This window comes from Saccoglossus kowalevskii, chromosome 6 (assembly GCF_978046115.1).
Source record: "Saccoglossus kowalevskii chromosome 6, keSacKowa6.1, whole genome shotgun sequence".
Lineage (NCBI taxonomy): Eukaryota > Metazoa > Hemichordata > Enteropneusta > Harrimaniidae > Saccoglossus > Saccoglossus kowalevskii.
In genome coordinates, this window is record NC_140646.1 from 21,396,561 (window position 1) to 21,414,874 (window position 18,314).

At 37.4% G+C, this 18,314-nt stretch overlaps 1 protein-coding gene across 1 annotated transcript in view; it reads right to left on the reverse strand.

The window, feature by feature from the left end:
• LOC102803050 (deoxynucleoside triphosphate triphosphohydrolase SAMHD1-like) overlaps nucleotides 1–16,571 on the reverse strand; it is a 32,750-nt gene extending 16,179 nt beyond the window's left edge. The window contains exons 1-7 of the mRNA XM_085500183.1: nucleotides 15,713–16,571; nucleotides 15,343–15,576; nucleotides 3,645–3,711; nucleotides 2,784–2,853; nucleotides 1,998–2,164; nucleotides 1,237–1,352; nucleotides 573–643 (exon numbers count right to left, since the gene is read on the reverse strand). Coding sequence (XP_085356309.1) covers nucleotides 573–643; nucleotides 1,237–1,352; nucleotides 1,998–2,164; nucleotides 2,784–2,853; nucleotides 3,645–3,711; nucleotides 15,343–15,496 — 645 coding nt within the window. The 5' untranslated portion in view covers nucleotides 15,497–15,576; nucleotides 15,713–16,571. The remainder of the gene's footprint in view (nucleotides 1–572; nucleotides 644–1,236; nucleotides 1,353–1,997; nucleotides 2,165–2,783; nucleotides 2,854–3,644; nucleotides 3,712–15,342; nucleotides 15,577–15,712) is intronic.
• Nucleotides 16,572–18,314: the final 1,743 nt, after the last annotated feature.

The window sequence follows — 18,314 nt, forward strand, 5'->3', positions numbered from 1 at the left end:
ATGGCTGGCGAAGATGGTAACGAACATGAATTGGCTTTCATTGCAAATGAGTAAACACTGATAGTCCAAAGATTATATTCATTGCCCTCAAGACAAATAAATATGATTTGCCGAGATATTAATTAATACATTCACAGTTTCAGGGACACATTGATAAAATTTATATTAAGTTTGGAAGTCATTCTCTGGTAGCCTTCTGAACATCTCATGAGAATTTGACAACCCTGTACAAAATAAATCCCTTGTGTAGCCTTGTTAAAGGTTGAGATAAAAAGAAATAGTCACAAGGTGAATTCTGTATAATTTTCACTGCTAGAAATACCAGGAGTTCATGTTTTATGGTGTGCGTTAAAACAAAATTTAGTGAAAGTCATTGAGAGTCTGTGTCGTAGGACCCTGAAAAAATCTTCAATCAATCAAATCAAATGTTTGTGATTTTCACTGACTCACGAAATTCAAAACAAAACAAAAATATCCAATGTGCTGTATGAGAAAGGACATAGTACATGGAGTATGTATGCAAGATTAATTAATTGAATGTAATATATCCATTGGGTAGCGTTGTATCTTACCTTCCAATTCTTTTTAGGTCTAACATAAGGAATAAACCAATTATCAAACATATGGGAATATGGACCATGGCCTGAAATAAATACGACAAGTTTTGTACTTTTGTTATCATGATGGATAGAGGTTTACTTGCAGCACTCACTTAGGGGGCTGTCCAGGGATTGCGTTAACCCCATATTTTGCTTCCCTGACTCCAATTATTGAAGAGGGACCCAGTTTTTCAGTCAAGCTGGGGTCCAATCTCTAATAGTTATCCAGGATAAAATTTCTATCTCTTAAAATTTTGTAAGTGAGACTCGTCTTGCAGCGACACTAGCGCAAACCCTGCTGTCTGTACATTTAATCCTATATGTTGTTTTGGATTTAGGAAGTTTCACATCTTTCTTGGAAACAATCAGAGAATCAATACTGTAAGGGGTTGACTTCACATCAAATCTTAGGGCTTTGTTCCAGATGATATTTTGTGAAAGTCACTGCAACAAACTCCCTATAGCGTGACAAGGCAAATCTTAATAACAAATTGTTTTAAATTACTCTCCGTACATATAAATTTAACTTTGACAATAAAAAAACCAACAGTACACATCATTTAAAGAAACAGCGTATATTAATGACTTTGGTTTGCAGAAAAAAAAAACGACAAATAAGCAAGATGTTTTCTCTCACCAAGATCATGGCAAAGACCAGCAATCTGCACACATAATACATCAACATCGCTTATAGGTAAGTCTGGTTGTCTGGTTTGCAAGGTTTTCGCTAACTGTCCAGCTAAGTAACACACACTGATTAAGTGGAAATAACAATATACAATGTAATACACAATTAGGGTGAATACATTGCCTGCTGAAAGCCCCTATCATGACAGGCAATGTGTTAATACAAAAATATAGAAATAATAAGAACTGATACAAATCACCACCATTTTTAAGCTTTCTTACTACTCTAAAAAACATTATTTTCACTTGGAATTACATGTAATTTTCGCTGAAAAAGTGATGAAGTGAAAATAAAATACAGAGAATATCTCTTTTTTCCTATATTTAACATTCAACTCATCAAAAAATTAGTAAAAATAAATTCCATACAAAACACCCAAAAAGTCTTTTCAGCGAAAATTAATTCCAGCTAAATTAATGTATTTTACAGTATATGTTGACGTAACAAAATAGCCGACACTGGTTGATAGTAATGGAAACAAATACGCTATAATTATAATACGCGATAGTACATATGTACTAAAGTTTCTATCATTGCATTCTGCTTCAGGAAATAGCAAAAACATCCCAGGACAGGATGAAAATCGAGAAAAACAATGTGCCGGTACACCCATGACAAATTAATATTTTGTGAATACAAAATGGAAAATGAAAGACAAAATTTGTTTAAACATTATGATAATCTAATTGTGCAAAATAAACTAAACTTACCCAATAGAATGTTCAAATCTATTATGAGCTGCCCCAGGGAATACAAAATAACAAGCACCAAGCTGTTTAATGTAGCGTAGCCTCTGAAACTGTGGTGTATCTATTATCTTCACACACAGGGGATGAACTTCAATATGTCCATGTATTGGGTCATTGAATACATGCACCTGGAAGGTAAAACAGTGATATGAAGCACCAGCAACGAGAGAGATTCATGATTTCCAGAGACATCTATTCACTCACCATTGGAGCCTGCACAAGGACAGAATGAAGACTAAAGCACCACAGTCCACATTAGTTCCCATGCAATGTACTAAATGAGTGTAAAATACAATGTACATTATTATTATTACCAGTATACATGTATAACATTTGAACACTGACCAATTGAACATTAAATTCATTGCCACTACATATTGTGAATTATTATATTTCAGTACCAGTAATTTCATTACAAGATACATAATTATATCAGCATGAATTTTAAAACATACTATCATGACAGCCAAACTTAATTGATGTTGAGTTCTGGTTGCAAAAGTAACATTGCATTATTTTTTGGACAAAATACTAAGTACTAGTTTGCGATCCAGAGAAAATGATTCAACCTTCATATTAAGACAACCTGTCTATAAAGACCTTTTTAATGAAGTCCCCTGGATTTTTGCTATACATAGGTTTATCTGGATATGTATATTGGCCTTGCAGGAACGCAATGGATGAATGTGTTTTAAAGGTTCTTTGAGATGAATTACACAACCATATCATGTGTGGTACCAGACTTACTTTCAGATTGAGATTATCTTGAGAGAGATTTCTAAAAAGCTGTAGAAGCTGAAGTCTAGTGCCCATCTTTCTAAGAAAACAAATATACATGTCATGATTTCAAATTAAGAAATATAAAATAAATCATGCATGTACATACAGCTAAGTATAATTGCCTTATCTTGGCAATGTTAAAGCGCGGTAGTCGTCGCGCTCCGCATGAGCCACATTTGTGTTAATAAACATTGATTTTCCAACAATCCAATGCGCTCTTCAAATGGAAATCACAAGTATGAGGTTTGACCTGGGCGCGACTTGCACTGATTACCGCCGGTGTCTCCTTTGATGCCTTCCAATAACATGAAAATTACTTAATTAAAGCTTGGAAACGTCTCAGTTCGTACTCGTTGATCTGTGCAACAGTCAAAGTCGCCATTTTTGTATATATGAGACCCATATATCTTGCACATGCGCAGCGCGACGACTACCGCACTTTAAGATAACAAGGGCAATCCTAATAATTCTGTTAAAAATAGAACCATTTTTGAGAATAGTCAGAAAATAAACTTCTATTTAGAGGAAAAAGCTAAATTTCTTCCATAGAAAAAAATGGACGAGTAAAAAACATGCACATTTGGGGCTTTTCTTGAAAAGTGAGAATAATGACATTTTGAGGGGCATGCACATTTTACAGACACTAAAATATTTGATCCACGTAAAATTGTTTTTTGAGAAAATGCTAAGAGTTAATGTAACCACCTGTGCTGACACCTTGCTACCGATATAAAGCACATAGCAACACCTAGCACCAGAAAGTTGTTTTTTCCAGCTTAGCTTTTCTTCAGTTATTACTCTCTGTTATTATAGCAGGACAGTACTTACTCAACTCCAATTTTCTCCAATCTTTCTTCAGTCAAATCTGACAATACTGATCCAACAATCTGCTCACCTATACAGAAATCAAACAGAATGTATGCATGACACACATACTGGCACCTCAACAACTGCATGCATGGGGGAGGGGGGGGGGGTTAGAAGTTATCATTGATCTGTACCTCTAGATTAGTTATTAGGATGTGTGACATGTATGAGGCCTTATATTGAGATAATAAATAGTTACAGCATCGAAAAAGAGCAAGAACCTGTTAGTTTGTTTCACTTTGAGCTGCATATAATGTTGTATCTTTTTATGATGTAATGATACCATTATTTATTTTGAGGTTATCCAATTTTATTTTACATTTTGACATGCCTATTTTTGAGCAAAAAAATAATGCAGATTTTCCATTACTTAAACTAAGTTGTGCTGTTGATAATGCATTTTGTATATATTTCTTTTTTATGGCAGGTGACTGAATATTAAATTTTAGACCCAATGACTAATCAAGACATTCTCTAAATTACAGTTTATATAGACTCAATTTCCAGACTGTGTCCCATCGTATTTCCAGTTAGGGAGGTGGGGCAGCTCATTAAATTATGGATAGGTAAAACTTGTGAAATCTTTTTACTAACCATCAAATATTAAGCTTACAACTATGTAAGAGAAAAACAGATGTGAATATATTAAGCGTTTACTTACAGCAACTTGACTTTTTACTGTGATCCTAGTTTAAATCTTGTGTGTGTGTGTTTATATGTCCTAATCTGCCTCAGTAGTTGCGTTCACGCACAGCTCCTTAGCACGGGCTAAGAAGTCAAATTCCTTAGCCCGTGCTAAGAAAACGTGCGTGAACGCTTAGCACGGGCTAAGGAATGCTAAGTACGGGTTAAATCTGATCCGAATTTAAGACGCGGTCTAGACCTTAGCACGGGCTAACGAAGTATGCGCGAACGCTTACCCCAGGGCTAAGCGCCCTCTGCGGCGACCTTTGGGTGTAAAAATTGTCCCATGTTCGTATAACGACACTATTCCACCAGTCATTACTCCGCGCTCGCTTCCACACTAATCGGGTCACTGTAGTAGAGCGTACAGCATGCAGCAGCTCCAATCATAGACAAAATAAATTTGGTTCGCTGTCTACAACATGCATTAATAAAACTCTGTATTCTGTTACGCCTGTTTTATACTGTTTATGTGCATCCAAATAAGTTGGGCCCGTCTCCACTCGTGTTCCTGTGCACGTCGCTTCAAAATTAGAACGAAACCCAGGAACGAAACATGCCAGTAGCAGAAATAGAACCTCGCGCGTGTCATTCATTTTTCGTTCGTAAATAGCGGCTTACCAAAGGTCACCGACTAATGGCACCCCTTAGCCCGTGCTAACGACTGGCCCTCCCTGTGCATGGACGCAATTGGGTCTAGCCGAAATGCAAATATGCTAGATAAGCCTAAATCAGCTTAAATCTTAGCCCGTACTTCGTGTAACGTGAACACAACTAGTGTTTACCCCAGAAATTTTATGCACTGCAGTGGTAAAAATGTATGTACTAATTTGCATAACATTTGTGTACTATTTGCATAATCATTCTGAACAGAAATTATGATAATTAACCTACTCAAGTACACAATGCACAAAATTATTGACTCGCAAAACTTATTTCTCCAAGAGAAACTTATCAAATTGATTCTCTCAGGATAATGACTGTGGTCAGACCAGTATGGCAGTAAAACAAAGCATTGTGATGGTCCCACCACACTGTGTGTATCCTGGGGGGAATACTGTCAGTGTCTGTACATGATATTAGACAGACTGGGACTAAACTGTTAACACATTTCCTGCTGAAAGCTTCTATGAATAGCCAAGATGGTGATGGTAAAACAAAAAAAAAAACAGTTGGAGCATGTGATGTGATGGTAATTATTTACCTAGTAGATTAAACATTTGTTTTTTCAGGTTTGTTGTATGTTGATAATTAATGTTCAACAAAGCAAAAGTGTATACTGTAAAATACTTCATTTTCGCTTGGAATTTATTTTCGCCATTTTCCCTGAAGGGATGATTCCGTGAAAATAAAATCCAGCGAATGTACTTTTTTTCTTATATTTCACATTAAACTCATCAAAAATCAGTGAAAATAAATTCCATACAAAACACCCAAAACTTAATTCCAGCGAAAATAAAGTATTCCACAGTAACTTCAATAATTGCCTACTATCAATTATTAGACTTTGAACTCATGGTGTTTTATATCGATCATTTGACTCTACTTCTATTTTGTTGATCTGACATATCAGAAAATGACCCAATTTTGAAGACTCCATCAATATCAAATTATAGCTGGACTCCAAATAATTACATGTATTGAAGTTTTAGATCAAGACTAGTGAAACGCTCTCATAGCTGTGCTCTCGCTGTCGCTCGCAAATGTCGTAAATTACGAAATTTTGACAAAATTTACGAACAAAATAAATATCTATTAGTAGGATTTACGAACACATTTTGTACAAAATACCCTCGCAAATCGCCCTCATTTAATTGTCAAGACTCGACTGTGATCATCACGCGTGTTACGGTTTGAGTGATTGCCATTTTAAAGTTAAACAACGTCCCGTTACTTCTAAGATTGCAACAATTGTTACATGGTGATCGCGATCAACACGGAACTGCCACTGAATGTATTTTTCCACTCTAAAGTTATTTTGGTGTCATCGCACATGCGTAGTTTAGTCGACATGTGTTTCAAGATACCCCGCGACATTACTCTGAGTATGGAACGGTTTCATGTCGCCCTTATCAAACACGTGATTTATTTATTTATTGAAAATGGAGACTACGTCAAAAAGGAGCAGACAACTGCTCGACGACTATTTTTCACGACGAGATGGAGAAACCGCTAAATCGTGTTCAGAACCAGAAACAAATGGGTGTCCTAACCCTGACAGCACCAAGAAACTGAAAGTTGATCGTACTGCAGCACGATTTCAGAAATAATGGAAGGTTAGCTGCGGTTCCGTAGCTCTTTGGTGCGACATACAATCTAATTTTGCCCTACCAATTTCATTCGGACGTCTTGTTTTTATTTTTGTTGTTGTATGTCGAACATGGGCCGGCCAGTCTCTGTCACGTAAATAATGCGGTCGGCAACATAGGGCTATGATTCCACAGCTAATGGAAGGTGAGACAATGTTAGCGAATCGATCGAAAAATATTATAATTCTTAGCATAGCTGCAGTTCTGTAGCTCTGGATTTCGCTGGTGTCCGTGTATGGCGTTTTTTGTTGCATCGGTAGTCTGATTCGGTCGTCTATTGGTAACCCTAGGTAACGTCTATTGGTAACCCTAGGGTTTCGCAATTACCAGTAGACGACCGAATCAGACTACCGATGCAACAAAAAACGCCAAAAACGGACACCAGCGAAATCCAGAGCTACAGAACTGCAGCTATTCTTAGCATTGAGATCGAGTTACAAGACCGAAAGTTACTTTAGTTACTTTTTCACTTTAATTCAGAAATTTCGATGAAAATAAATAGTCATTTTGTGTCGTCATAAACGTCAACATGCGGGTTTGCACGATGAGCACGGGAGATTACTTCATAATAATATTGATTGGCATAGAGTTTTTTTCTGAGAAATTTCCCGTGAAAATTTATTCACAGACTTATGTTCTTGGCAGTGAACTTAGTGAACTTTTGAATGATGACTATTTTCCCCACTGTTAACAATGTGAGCTTATCATGAATATGTTTAATTAATACTGAGTTATTCAAATAAAGGTTCTGGTGTCTACATTTTATATTTTGTTGTGATGTTTTGTTGTACCATCATAAATGGTACATTTTGTGGAGCAGACTGCCTAATTTGATGTCATGAAATTACACACAAAATTAGAGCTCAGGTTGCACCAGCAAGCACCATTTTCAGCATGCTGTTCTTGTTTTCGGCGGACGACAGAGGGGACACCTCCCTCTCCTTCTCTCTTCCCCGTTGTGCTCGGTCGCGGGAAAATGCTCCGCAGTTTCCAGACAAAGTTTACTAATACTTTTTTTTCTTGATTAGTAAATTTACTATTACCTAGCAAATTCCAGAGAGAGCCCAGCATAGCAATCTAAAACTTCAATAATTTTCAAATAACTATTAGAGAAATTATAACAAAATAATACCAGACTTTCATAGTCACTCTGTGTAATGTCATTGTCAAATGATTATCGGATAACTTAAACCCAAAGCCAAACTTGTATAATACAATTTAAAACCAAAACCAGACTTGTCTTGACTTCCTTGGTGACACATTCTAGAATACCGGTAGTGCCTAAGTTCTAATATCCATTTGATTTGAAACTTAGAATTATCAAATTTGTTGATTGATATTAGACAGCATACTGTTACAGCAAGTCTTATAAAGCTCATAATTTTGCAACCCTTTCAGTCCTGTAAAACCTCATAAATTTATTTAAAAATCCTTTTTCAGAGATGATTAGCCAAACTAAAGGATAACATTCAAATTGTAGGTGAACTGCCTTAGTACATGTAGTTGGCAAATTAATGATCAAGTACTTGTGAAATTTGTTGTAACAAAGTTTAAGATTGATCTTAGACAACATACGAGACTTGAGTTGGAGTTCTTTGAGTCCCGCAAACTCCATTAATAAGTTTGATAATCATATCTGATATCTGTTCCCCAGCAGCCTCTGTTCGTTTTCTCAGCTTTCCTCCCGAAAAATAAATTCCAGAACATTTGCTATTCATACACCCTTATTTGCATAAGATACTGGAGCAATCAATGCTTTGCAGTATGGTGGAAGCCCAGAACAAAGGTGTTGACAAAGGTGTTGACAAAGGTGTGCCATTTTAGTTGTTTGCATCTTTTCCTCAAAACGTTCAAGCTATTTCTTGCAACCTTGGCAAAATGCATGGTGAATACAGTGGTTCAGCAAATGCGTTTGATGACATAGTATCGTGGTGGTTTCCATTCAATCTAATTATACATTTATGCAGAATTTTAGGGATTGACCAGATACACACAAGTTGCATGAACATATACAGCAGTAGTCATCAGGAGATTAATGATAATCTTTCGGTGAGTGCGTTCCAACAAAGGAATACATTTGTCAGGAGTCACCGTTAAAGAGTGTGCATTCCCGCTGCGGCCGCATCAAAACTATAATGCAACATTGTATCATTTTTTTTTTCATGCATCGCAATCTTCAAGAAAGTATCATACACCAAATCTATTCATCTTAATCTCCAGGGAAGAAAACATCCAATCCAAGTTTTTTTAAAAAGACTCTTTTTACCTCCATGATCTATCTATCAGCACAACAATATTTACACAACTACATGTACATCAATTGTACAAAACTTACATTGATTTACTGTGACTTTCAAAGTGTAACAAACCAAAATACAACAGCAAACAAGTCACTAGCCAGTTTATTGGTTATTATAATTAGTCAAGTAGTACTGACATCTTGTCTTGCCTGATTGGGTGTTTTTTCTAAGGCTAATTCCCTGGTAGTCAAGATATGCAAATTTATAGTCAGTGGAACAGGAATCGTATAGCAAATGTTCTATTTTTCGGTAGCAAAGCAGAGAAAACAGAAGGAGTTAGCTGGGGTGCTGATAATGAAAAAATACAAGATCTTGCCTTCATAAAATTGTTCAGATATCAGATATATGATAATTGTTGACAGGCAAACACCTATGTCAAGAATTTCTCCTTTTAGCTCCATGTCTATATGAATAGCTACGATTTACTAGTACCGTACTTATCCGGGTAAGAGCTCATGCCTGGACAAACGCCCACCCCCCACTTTTGACACAATAAAGAAGTTGAGGTCATATCCGGGCACACGCCCACGGGGTCTTTTTCTACACAAAACAAAAAAAACTATTTTCTATTCGTTGACTGTGGTTGTATTAATAGTTGACTTTCTTGAAGTCAGTCGTGATACTTATAAAAATTGTTAATTGCGTAAAACAAGGAGTGAACGCAAAATAGCAGTGACAGCTTTCTGCCTTCAGAACAGCGCGTTCACCGCTGATTTTTTTCAGAATCATAACAGTCAGCAAGTCTATAAAAATAAATATTAAAGCAGAAACGGTAGTTCTCTTTTTGAAATATGTCGTGGCCCTAAAAAGGGCTGGCCGTTTGGTTTGTGCATCCTTAACGATTCAAGCAAATCGTATAAGAAGAGCCGCTAAGCAAGTGTCGCACTTGTTCGGCTTTAGCGTCGTCGACAATGAAAACAATGTTGCAGTATTGTAGCAACCCGTACAGGGGAGAAAGGTTGAAATCACGTTATTTTGTTTATAAATATTTTGTAGCAGCTTGCGAATCCATAACTGGGGCCAGCAATTTTGCAATGTCACGCCGAAGACTGCCAATTTTTTTACCATCTTTTATCATCGTTATTGCATTTCTGTCATGAAAATTATTCTTCTGTCGTTGGATAAAAAAAAAAAAACTTTCTATTTCAAGTCCACCGCGATATCCATATACTGATATAGTGAGACATTCCAACCGCCGGAACTTGCTGAATGATAACTTTCACCGTGATTAATAAGCGTCGAGTCTGATAAGAAAGCAATGTCACGATTTGACCTTTATGATGAAATACTAGTAGTGATGTCATTCTTAGCCAATCAAATAAAGCAGATGCATAAAGGTCAAAGATGATTGCTAGACTGTAAACAAAAGCATCGTGTGCCATCGCAGCAGAGCGGCCCCATTTTTCTTGTCTTTTTATTATGATTAGACATGAATGAAAAGTGCCAAGCTGACAGACTGCGAAATCGGTGGATTAAAAGTGCTAAGTCCAAATTGTGTGGGACGATATCGACGAACTTCAGGAATAAGTTGTAGGGATTTTGTTCGACGGCTACAGTGACGCCGACTTGGACTTTGAGGGTTTTGAGTTTGACGAAGATGGCAATGAACGTACAAATAAAGATCTGAGAAGTGTTTTCAAACAGCTATGAATTTTTATAATTTTTACTGTGTAAATTTGTAAATTAATATTGATCTTGCATGACGGTTGATTCGTAATTTGTCGAGACCGAAAATCATTTTACGCAGTTTAAACCCTGACATATTAATTCATTTTGAGTTTATGCGTATTGGACGTGTTTGTCGGCGGGAAAATCCTAATTCAAATGATTTCTCACTGTTGATTTTTATTATTTCTGGTTTATTTGTCACATTATAAGAAATACATTATTTTTGTTTTACTTCTAGTGTTGCGTAGTGTTCATTTATTTCCGTTGCATGTTTTCATTTGCCGTTCTATTCCCTGCCGCAGTTCGATCTGCCTGTTGTCAATTTTCGCGAATTTTCGGTTTTTTTTGCCGGGGATCTCCTGGCAAACGCCCACCCCTTCTTTTTGGCAATTTTCCATGTTCAAGACCCTGGGCTTATACCCGGATAAATACGGTATCATCTTCACAAACTTAGACAGTATAATACTCTCTATGGAGCACCTTCCAGTTAAGCCTAATCCTGCAACAAATTTACTTTCTGGATTAAAATAACAATGGATACCAAAAGATAGATTAACATTGTAAACAACATAAACAATAGTGTCCCTTGATTCTTTGGTGCAATCCATGGGATTGAGCGGTTCCCCTATAAGGATGTAGTAGACTTTCGCGGTGATTTTTTTCTTCTACTTTTTTTTCTTTCATTAAACGGTGACTTATACATATAGGCAGTCATAAGACCTTGTTTTTTTATTAAATCAGGTTTTTATTTCAAGAAAAAACGGCTTTTTAAAAAATTAAAAAATAATTTACAAGTAACGGAAATCCCGGGAATGTGCACTTCGGCTAAGCCCCTCTGAGCCTAAACAATAACATTTGTAATTAGCTTAATTAATCCCGCAAATAAACATCGCGTGTACGCGTCTGGTCAAATGACCGGATACACTCACTCGTTGCTGTTAGTTCATCGCATCGCTTTTCTCTACTACATATTACTGTTCATTTATTTTGTATTGACCAAGTTTATTTTGAAAAATAGCACAGGAAAAAATCAGAAAAGGACTGTTTCAATGACAAGCAAAACCTGCAAGTTTCTGAATAGCAGAAATCGTATGTTTTACTACGAAACACAGTCCCTCAACGAAACAAAGTCGGACGAGTCGAGTGAAAACCTGTGACATCTGCTCCACCGCACTGGAGACTGAAGACACCACCGTAACTACCTCGAATGTTGACGATGAGGACACTGTGCTCTCGCTGTCGCTCGCAAATGTCGTAAATTACGAAATTTGGACGAGATTTACGAACAAAATAAATATCTATTAGTAGGATTTACGAACACATTTTGTACAAAATACCCTCGCAAATCGCCCTCATTTAATTGTCAAGACTCGACTGTGATCATCACGCGTGTTACGGTTTGAGTGATTGTCATTTTAAAGTTAAACAATGTCCCGTTACTTCTAAGATTGCAACAATTGTAACATGGTGATCGCGATCAACACGGAACTGCCATTGAATGTATTTTTCCACTCTAAAGTTATTTTGGTGTCATCGCACATGCGTAGTTTAGTCGACATGTGTTTCAAGATACCCCGCGACATTACTCTCAGTATGGAACGGTTTCATGTCGCCCTTATCAAACACGTGATTTGTTTATTTATTGAAAATGGAGACTACGTCAAAAAGGAGCAGACAACTGCTCGACGAGTATTTTTCACGACGAGATGGAGAAATCGCTAAATCGTGTTCAGAACCAGAAACATATGGGTGTCCTAACCCTGACAGCATCAAGAAACGGAAAGTTGATCGTACTGCAGCACGATTTCAGAAATAATGGAAGGTTAGCTGCGGTTCCGTAGCGCTTTGGTGCGACATACAATCTAGTTTTGCCCTACCAATTTCATTCGGACGTCTTGTTTTTATTTTTGTTGTTGTATGTCGAACATGGGCCGGCCAGTGTCTGTCACGTAAATAATGCGGTCGGCAACATAGGGTTATTATTCCACAGCTAATGGAAGGTGAGACAATGTTAGCGAATCGATCGAAAAATACTATAATTTGTGTAACATTCTTACCGGGCATTCTTAGCATTGAGATCGAGTTACAAGACCGAAAGTTACTTTAGTTACTTTTTCACTTTAATTCAGAAATTTCGATGAAAATAAATAGTCATTTTGTGTCGTCATAAACGTCAACATGCGGGTTTGCATGATGAGCACGGGAGATTACTTCATAATAATATTGATTGGCATAGTTTTTTTCTGAGAAATTTCCCGTGAAAATTTATTCACAGACTTGTGTTCTAGGCAGTGAACTTTTGAATGATAACTATTTTCCCCACTGTTAACAATGTGAGCTTATCATGAATATGTTTAATTAATACTGAGTTATTCAAATAAAGGTTCTGGTGTCTACATATTATATTTTGTTGTGATGTTTTGTTGTACCATCATAAATGATACATTTTGTGGAGCAGACTGCCTAATTTGATGTCATGAAATTACACACAAAATTAGAGCTCAAGTTGCACCAGCAAGCACCATTTTCAGCATGCTGTTCTTGTTTTCGGCGGACGACAGATGGGACACCTCCCTCTTCTTCTCTCTTCCCCGTTGTGCTCGGTCGCGGGAAAATGCTCCGCAGTTTCCAGACAAAGTTTACTAATACTTTTTTTTCTTGATTAGTAAATTTACTATTACCTAGCAAATTCCAGAGAGAGCCCAGGGACACCACTATACTGTCACTGGAGGTTGGTGACACATCAACATACGGGATGAGCATGATGTCGAAATGAAAAATACCCGGGAAAAATATCGCCAGCGAAGTCTCAGTGCAGTATCTGTCCGGCAACGCTTGCGGTGAAGCGAATAACACAAGGTTCGTCGACCTGGATATATTGATTTCGAATCTGGCTGACCGCTGTAAATGTTCTCAGTGTAGAAAGGGAAAAATAAATATCCATGAAGAATCTCGTTATGGCTGGGATTCTCACTTCAGTCTCCGGTGCACATGCGGCATTTTGAACATAACACATGCACGCGGATTGGCTAAGAATACGCCCTAACGAGGTAGTCAAAAATAGTAATCAGATCCATTGTGTCATATGGGACGGCAGACTGACTTTCAAATTTGAGTGACGCATCGGTGGTTCGTAGACAAAGCAGTTACACATACATTCTTAGCTCTTGAAAATGAAAACTGTTTTGTGCTGGTAATAATTGTATAACAATCATACTGCAAGTCGACAAAACTAAACTAAACGAAACTCCGATTGTAACGAGTTATAGAGCAAAAACGACGACCTGTAATTCACGACAGTGCTGTCGGCAAGCTTGACTGACTGACTTGCTTCCAAGCGGATTCAGTCAGCAAATAGAAGGCCCCTTTTTTACTTCAATTACGATTTTTAATTGATATTCAACAACAAAAGTGTCATCGCCGGTATTTTAGTAAAAATAAAAAAGCGTAGCTTTACCGAGTACTCGCATCTCATTATGCAGTTCTGCTCTGATGACATTTTCGCTTGGTTCAGGTGCCGTGGCTTACGAGAAAGGGAGCGTAGACACGACAGTGTTCAAGTTTAACAGTCACATATCACGTTTTGTACATAAACAATTGTTTGTTGTGATATTGTATAACACTTAAAACTAAGCTTGTCAAGCAAATAAACTTAAATTGATAACGGGAATACACTGTTTATTCAAGGGCGGCCATACTTCGTTTTCACGTTTCTTTTTCAAATTATCGATTTTTTCATAACTTTATCGGCCATGTACCAAACGGGTTGTTTTGATTTTTATAAAACCAACACAATAGCTATCTAAAACATCAAAAAATAACTGAATACTATGCGCTGAGCAGAAAATATCCTCTCGACTGTGCTACTTTTGGTTTTTGAGTCTTTTCAGCCATTTGAAACGTAACGTGTCTAAAACCACAAAAATCACGATTACGCAAACAGTTCTTGTCCGATTTCATTGATTTTTTCAGAGATTGAACTCAAGATCAATTGAAAACAAAATGTAAAATATTTTTCAAGTATCAGTAATATTTCATTACTAATTGACCTGTGAAAACAGAGCACTCTAATTTTTTACATAATTCTTCTCCACCACTTTGTAAAAAAACCAAACAATTCAGAAACTATCTCTTTTACATTATTGTTGAGAACATTGTAGTCTTCCTTTTCTCATAAAAATGTGTTGGCTAACTGTTTTCGTTTTCTAGTAGCAATAAAAATTGCAGAACAATCGATTTTGTTTATTTAGCAGTCACGTGACATAATTAACGTTGACGTTAGTGTTATAATTTTTGGATAAAGTGTTGCAAGGGCTACAATAACATGTAAAAATTGTTAGTCATTAATCATTGTTATTATTTTTTTTATCAAGCTTTTTCTGTTTTGCCCAACGAAAGTCTACTACATCCTTAAACCGAAAACATGTCAAAACACAGGAACAAGTCACCGGGAGGTGTTTAGTCTGACAGTCTTGAACGAGGTTGTATTGACCACCGACTTCAGCCATCATTTGCCGCGTTATGGACGCCGGGGAATGCTATGTTATTCAAAACTGAACTTAGTGTCAAATCACAAATAGTGCTTTTCTCCTAATATTGTACTTACACCCTCTATGATATTGTAACAATCGCGGGGATGTGATTTCCTTTTCAACAACTTGTACTTGAACAATGCAACATATCATAGATATAACTTACGTTGAAAAACTTGAGTAACATTTTTGAATTGATTCACTGCCAGATATTCACAAACATCGTCTACGTCCCAGTCTCGGTGGCTAGATGCATGTAATTTCATTTTCTGGGCATTTGAATTTCCCGGGTTTGAATTCTTCCGCTTTCGCGTCGCCATTTTTCTTTCTCAAAACATATATACTACGCACTCTCCACGCAGAGGGCGCTCGTTCCCGGCAAGCCTCATGTCACAGTCAGCTGGCGCACATGTGGTAATAAAATAAATACGATATTTACTAACTCATAGTTGCTGTCGACATAGGAAGTAAAGTAAGCAAATAACACCGAATAAACGGCAAGGTAAAGACTACGTCTAATTATAGTAAATACGTACTGCGTGCGTGACTCGAACCGGCGCTCGCGTACGGCACCTAATCGCCTAGCTTCACGCTAGCCCTGAGTACAGTCCTGTAGGTTGGCCTCCTTCCGCTGATCAGTCGGCCCCACAGTCCTGAGAAGTCGCATAGAGCAGGGATTCGACACTATTGTGAAGGAATGTATTGGGCGATTTAAGAGGCATTCAGCTTTGCAGTTAAAAAATAAGCAGGTCGTCACGTCTAACTATTCTGAATGCCTTAACTGGAAGTGAAATTACATAAGATTTCCCACTCTAGTCGATCAAATCGACATTTTCCAACGTCAACCGAAAGTATACGCCGCCATCTTCTTCTTGACGTATTTATAAACAAAACGTTGTTTCGTTGCGTAAAACTAGCATTTGTGATCGCTTGATTTGATCGATAGATGTTTTAGCTGGTTACAATCATGTAAACTGCAGAACGGTTCTCCGCCATAAATTTGTAGGCGGGTGTCGAATCCCCGGTCTATGCGACTTCTCAGGACTGTGGGGGCCGAATGATCAGCGGAAGGAGGCCAACCTAAGGACTGTACTCAGGGCTAGCTTCACGCCACAACACGTCTTCCCCTCGGCCACCGGGCATCCCCAAAAAAGTCGGGGTATTTGAAACTAAAAATTGGCATTCCAGCCACAGCAGCCAATCAGCGACGGCCTAACGCTTAGATGACAATTTCGGTTTCAAATACCCCGGCTTAGTGTTCTAGGTTCTTCGCGTAATTAGGTGTTCGTATGCAAGTGATTTATCCACACAAAAACGACGAATTCGGCCGAATTGTGTTATCAGTTGGCTTAATATAAGGCACGGATCTAGAAGCCGTACCTACACACGAATTGGTGACGTCACAAAATACATGACCTTCAATCGGGGTCGTTTCCTCGGTATATACGAATTGGTATATAAAAATTACAATAAAGAAACTTAAGACATTACACATAAGGTAAAATAAATCATGTGACAATATAATGATAATAACGGTAATAAATCCTAGCTTAACAGTTGAACAGAACGATCATATAGTCAGTCGGGTGACGCCGAGGGTCACGCACTTGTTGCAAAATGGCCGTGTGGTTGAAACTGGGTCATGGCGTGACGGGCGAGGAAGACATCATTAAACACTCTCAAAATCACAATAAAACGGGGAAGTGGTTGCATATTACGGCGTAGCCAACATGGGAAATACCGCCCATTACAAACGACATGGGTTCGAATCACACGAGATACACACTCACCAGAACCGAAGCAATCAGAAATTAAAGCTGCAAGCAGCGTCACAGGGGCCCAAGTATACATGCCATAAATAATGAGGTCAAATGATACACAATTAGTTTGAATGATTAGTACCATGAGGTCGAAATGCAGTTGGTTCCATGTATTTATTTGAGATATAAAGGTTATTAATATATGGTCATCTGTTATTTTAATCAAATCTCTTGTTCAACGTTGTCATAATAACACAGGATTCATCATTCTAACTACAACAGTGCTTGAGTTATAACAGTGATGATTATTAATGAGGTTAGAAGCCCCCACCCCATGCAGTTGGTTCCATATATTTATTTGAGATATTAATGTTATGAATATTAATGAGTTCACATGACCATAAATGGTCATCTGTTATTGTAATCAAATCTCTTGTTCATTGTTGTCATAATAACACAGGATTCATCTTCCTAACTGCAACAGTGTTTGAGATACAACGATTAAGCATATTAATGAGCTCACATGACCATATATGGTCATCTGTTATTTTATTCAAATCTCTTGTTTAACATCATCATACTAACACAGGTTTCATCTTCCTACCTGCAACAGTGTTTGAGATATAACAGTTATGCATATTAATGAGTTCACATGACCATATATGGTCATATGTTATTTTAATCAAATCTCAGGTTCACTGTTGTCATGATAACACAGGAATCATCTTCCTACCTGCAACAGTGCTTGAGATATAACAGTTATGCATATTAATGAGTTCACATGACCATATATGGTAATCTGTTATTTTAATGAAATTGCTTGTTCACTGTTGTCATGATAACACAGGAATCATCTTCCTAACTGCAACAGTGCTTGAGATATAGCAGCTATGCATATTAATGAGGTTAGAAGCCCCCCACCCCATGGGCGCGTAGCCACATGACCTAGCCATGTGCCATTAAGGGGAAAGAATGTATCTAAAGAGTAGAATACACGTACAAAATTGTATTCCAATCGGACTAATACAAAACATGTAGTTGCATAGTTTCAATTTTCACAAAATCCAAGATGGCGGCCAAACCACGTGACTTATCGAAAATATATTATTTTTTCCATATGGAGTTAAGGCCAGGCATGGTAAATATAAAAACATCTAGTAGATTCGTTGAATCACCTCTGAGAAACAAATGCCCAAACTTTTGGTCAATTTTCCTCAAAATCCAAGATGGCGGCCAAACCATGTGACTGATCTGAAATCTGTTATAGGTTTCTAAAAGAGATTGACATAGAGATGCCATGTAGCAATATTGAAAATAATCGCTCACGTGTGGCATGAGTGAAAAACTACTTCCTGTTGAGAACAAATCCAAAATGGCG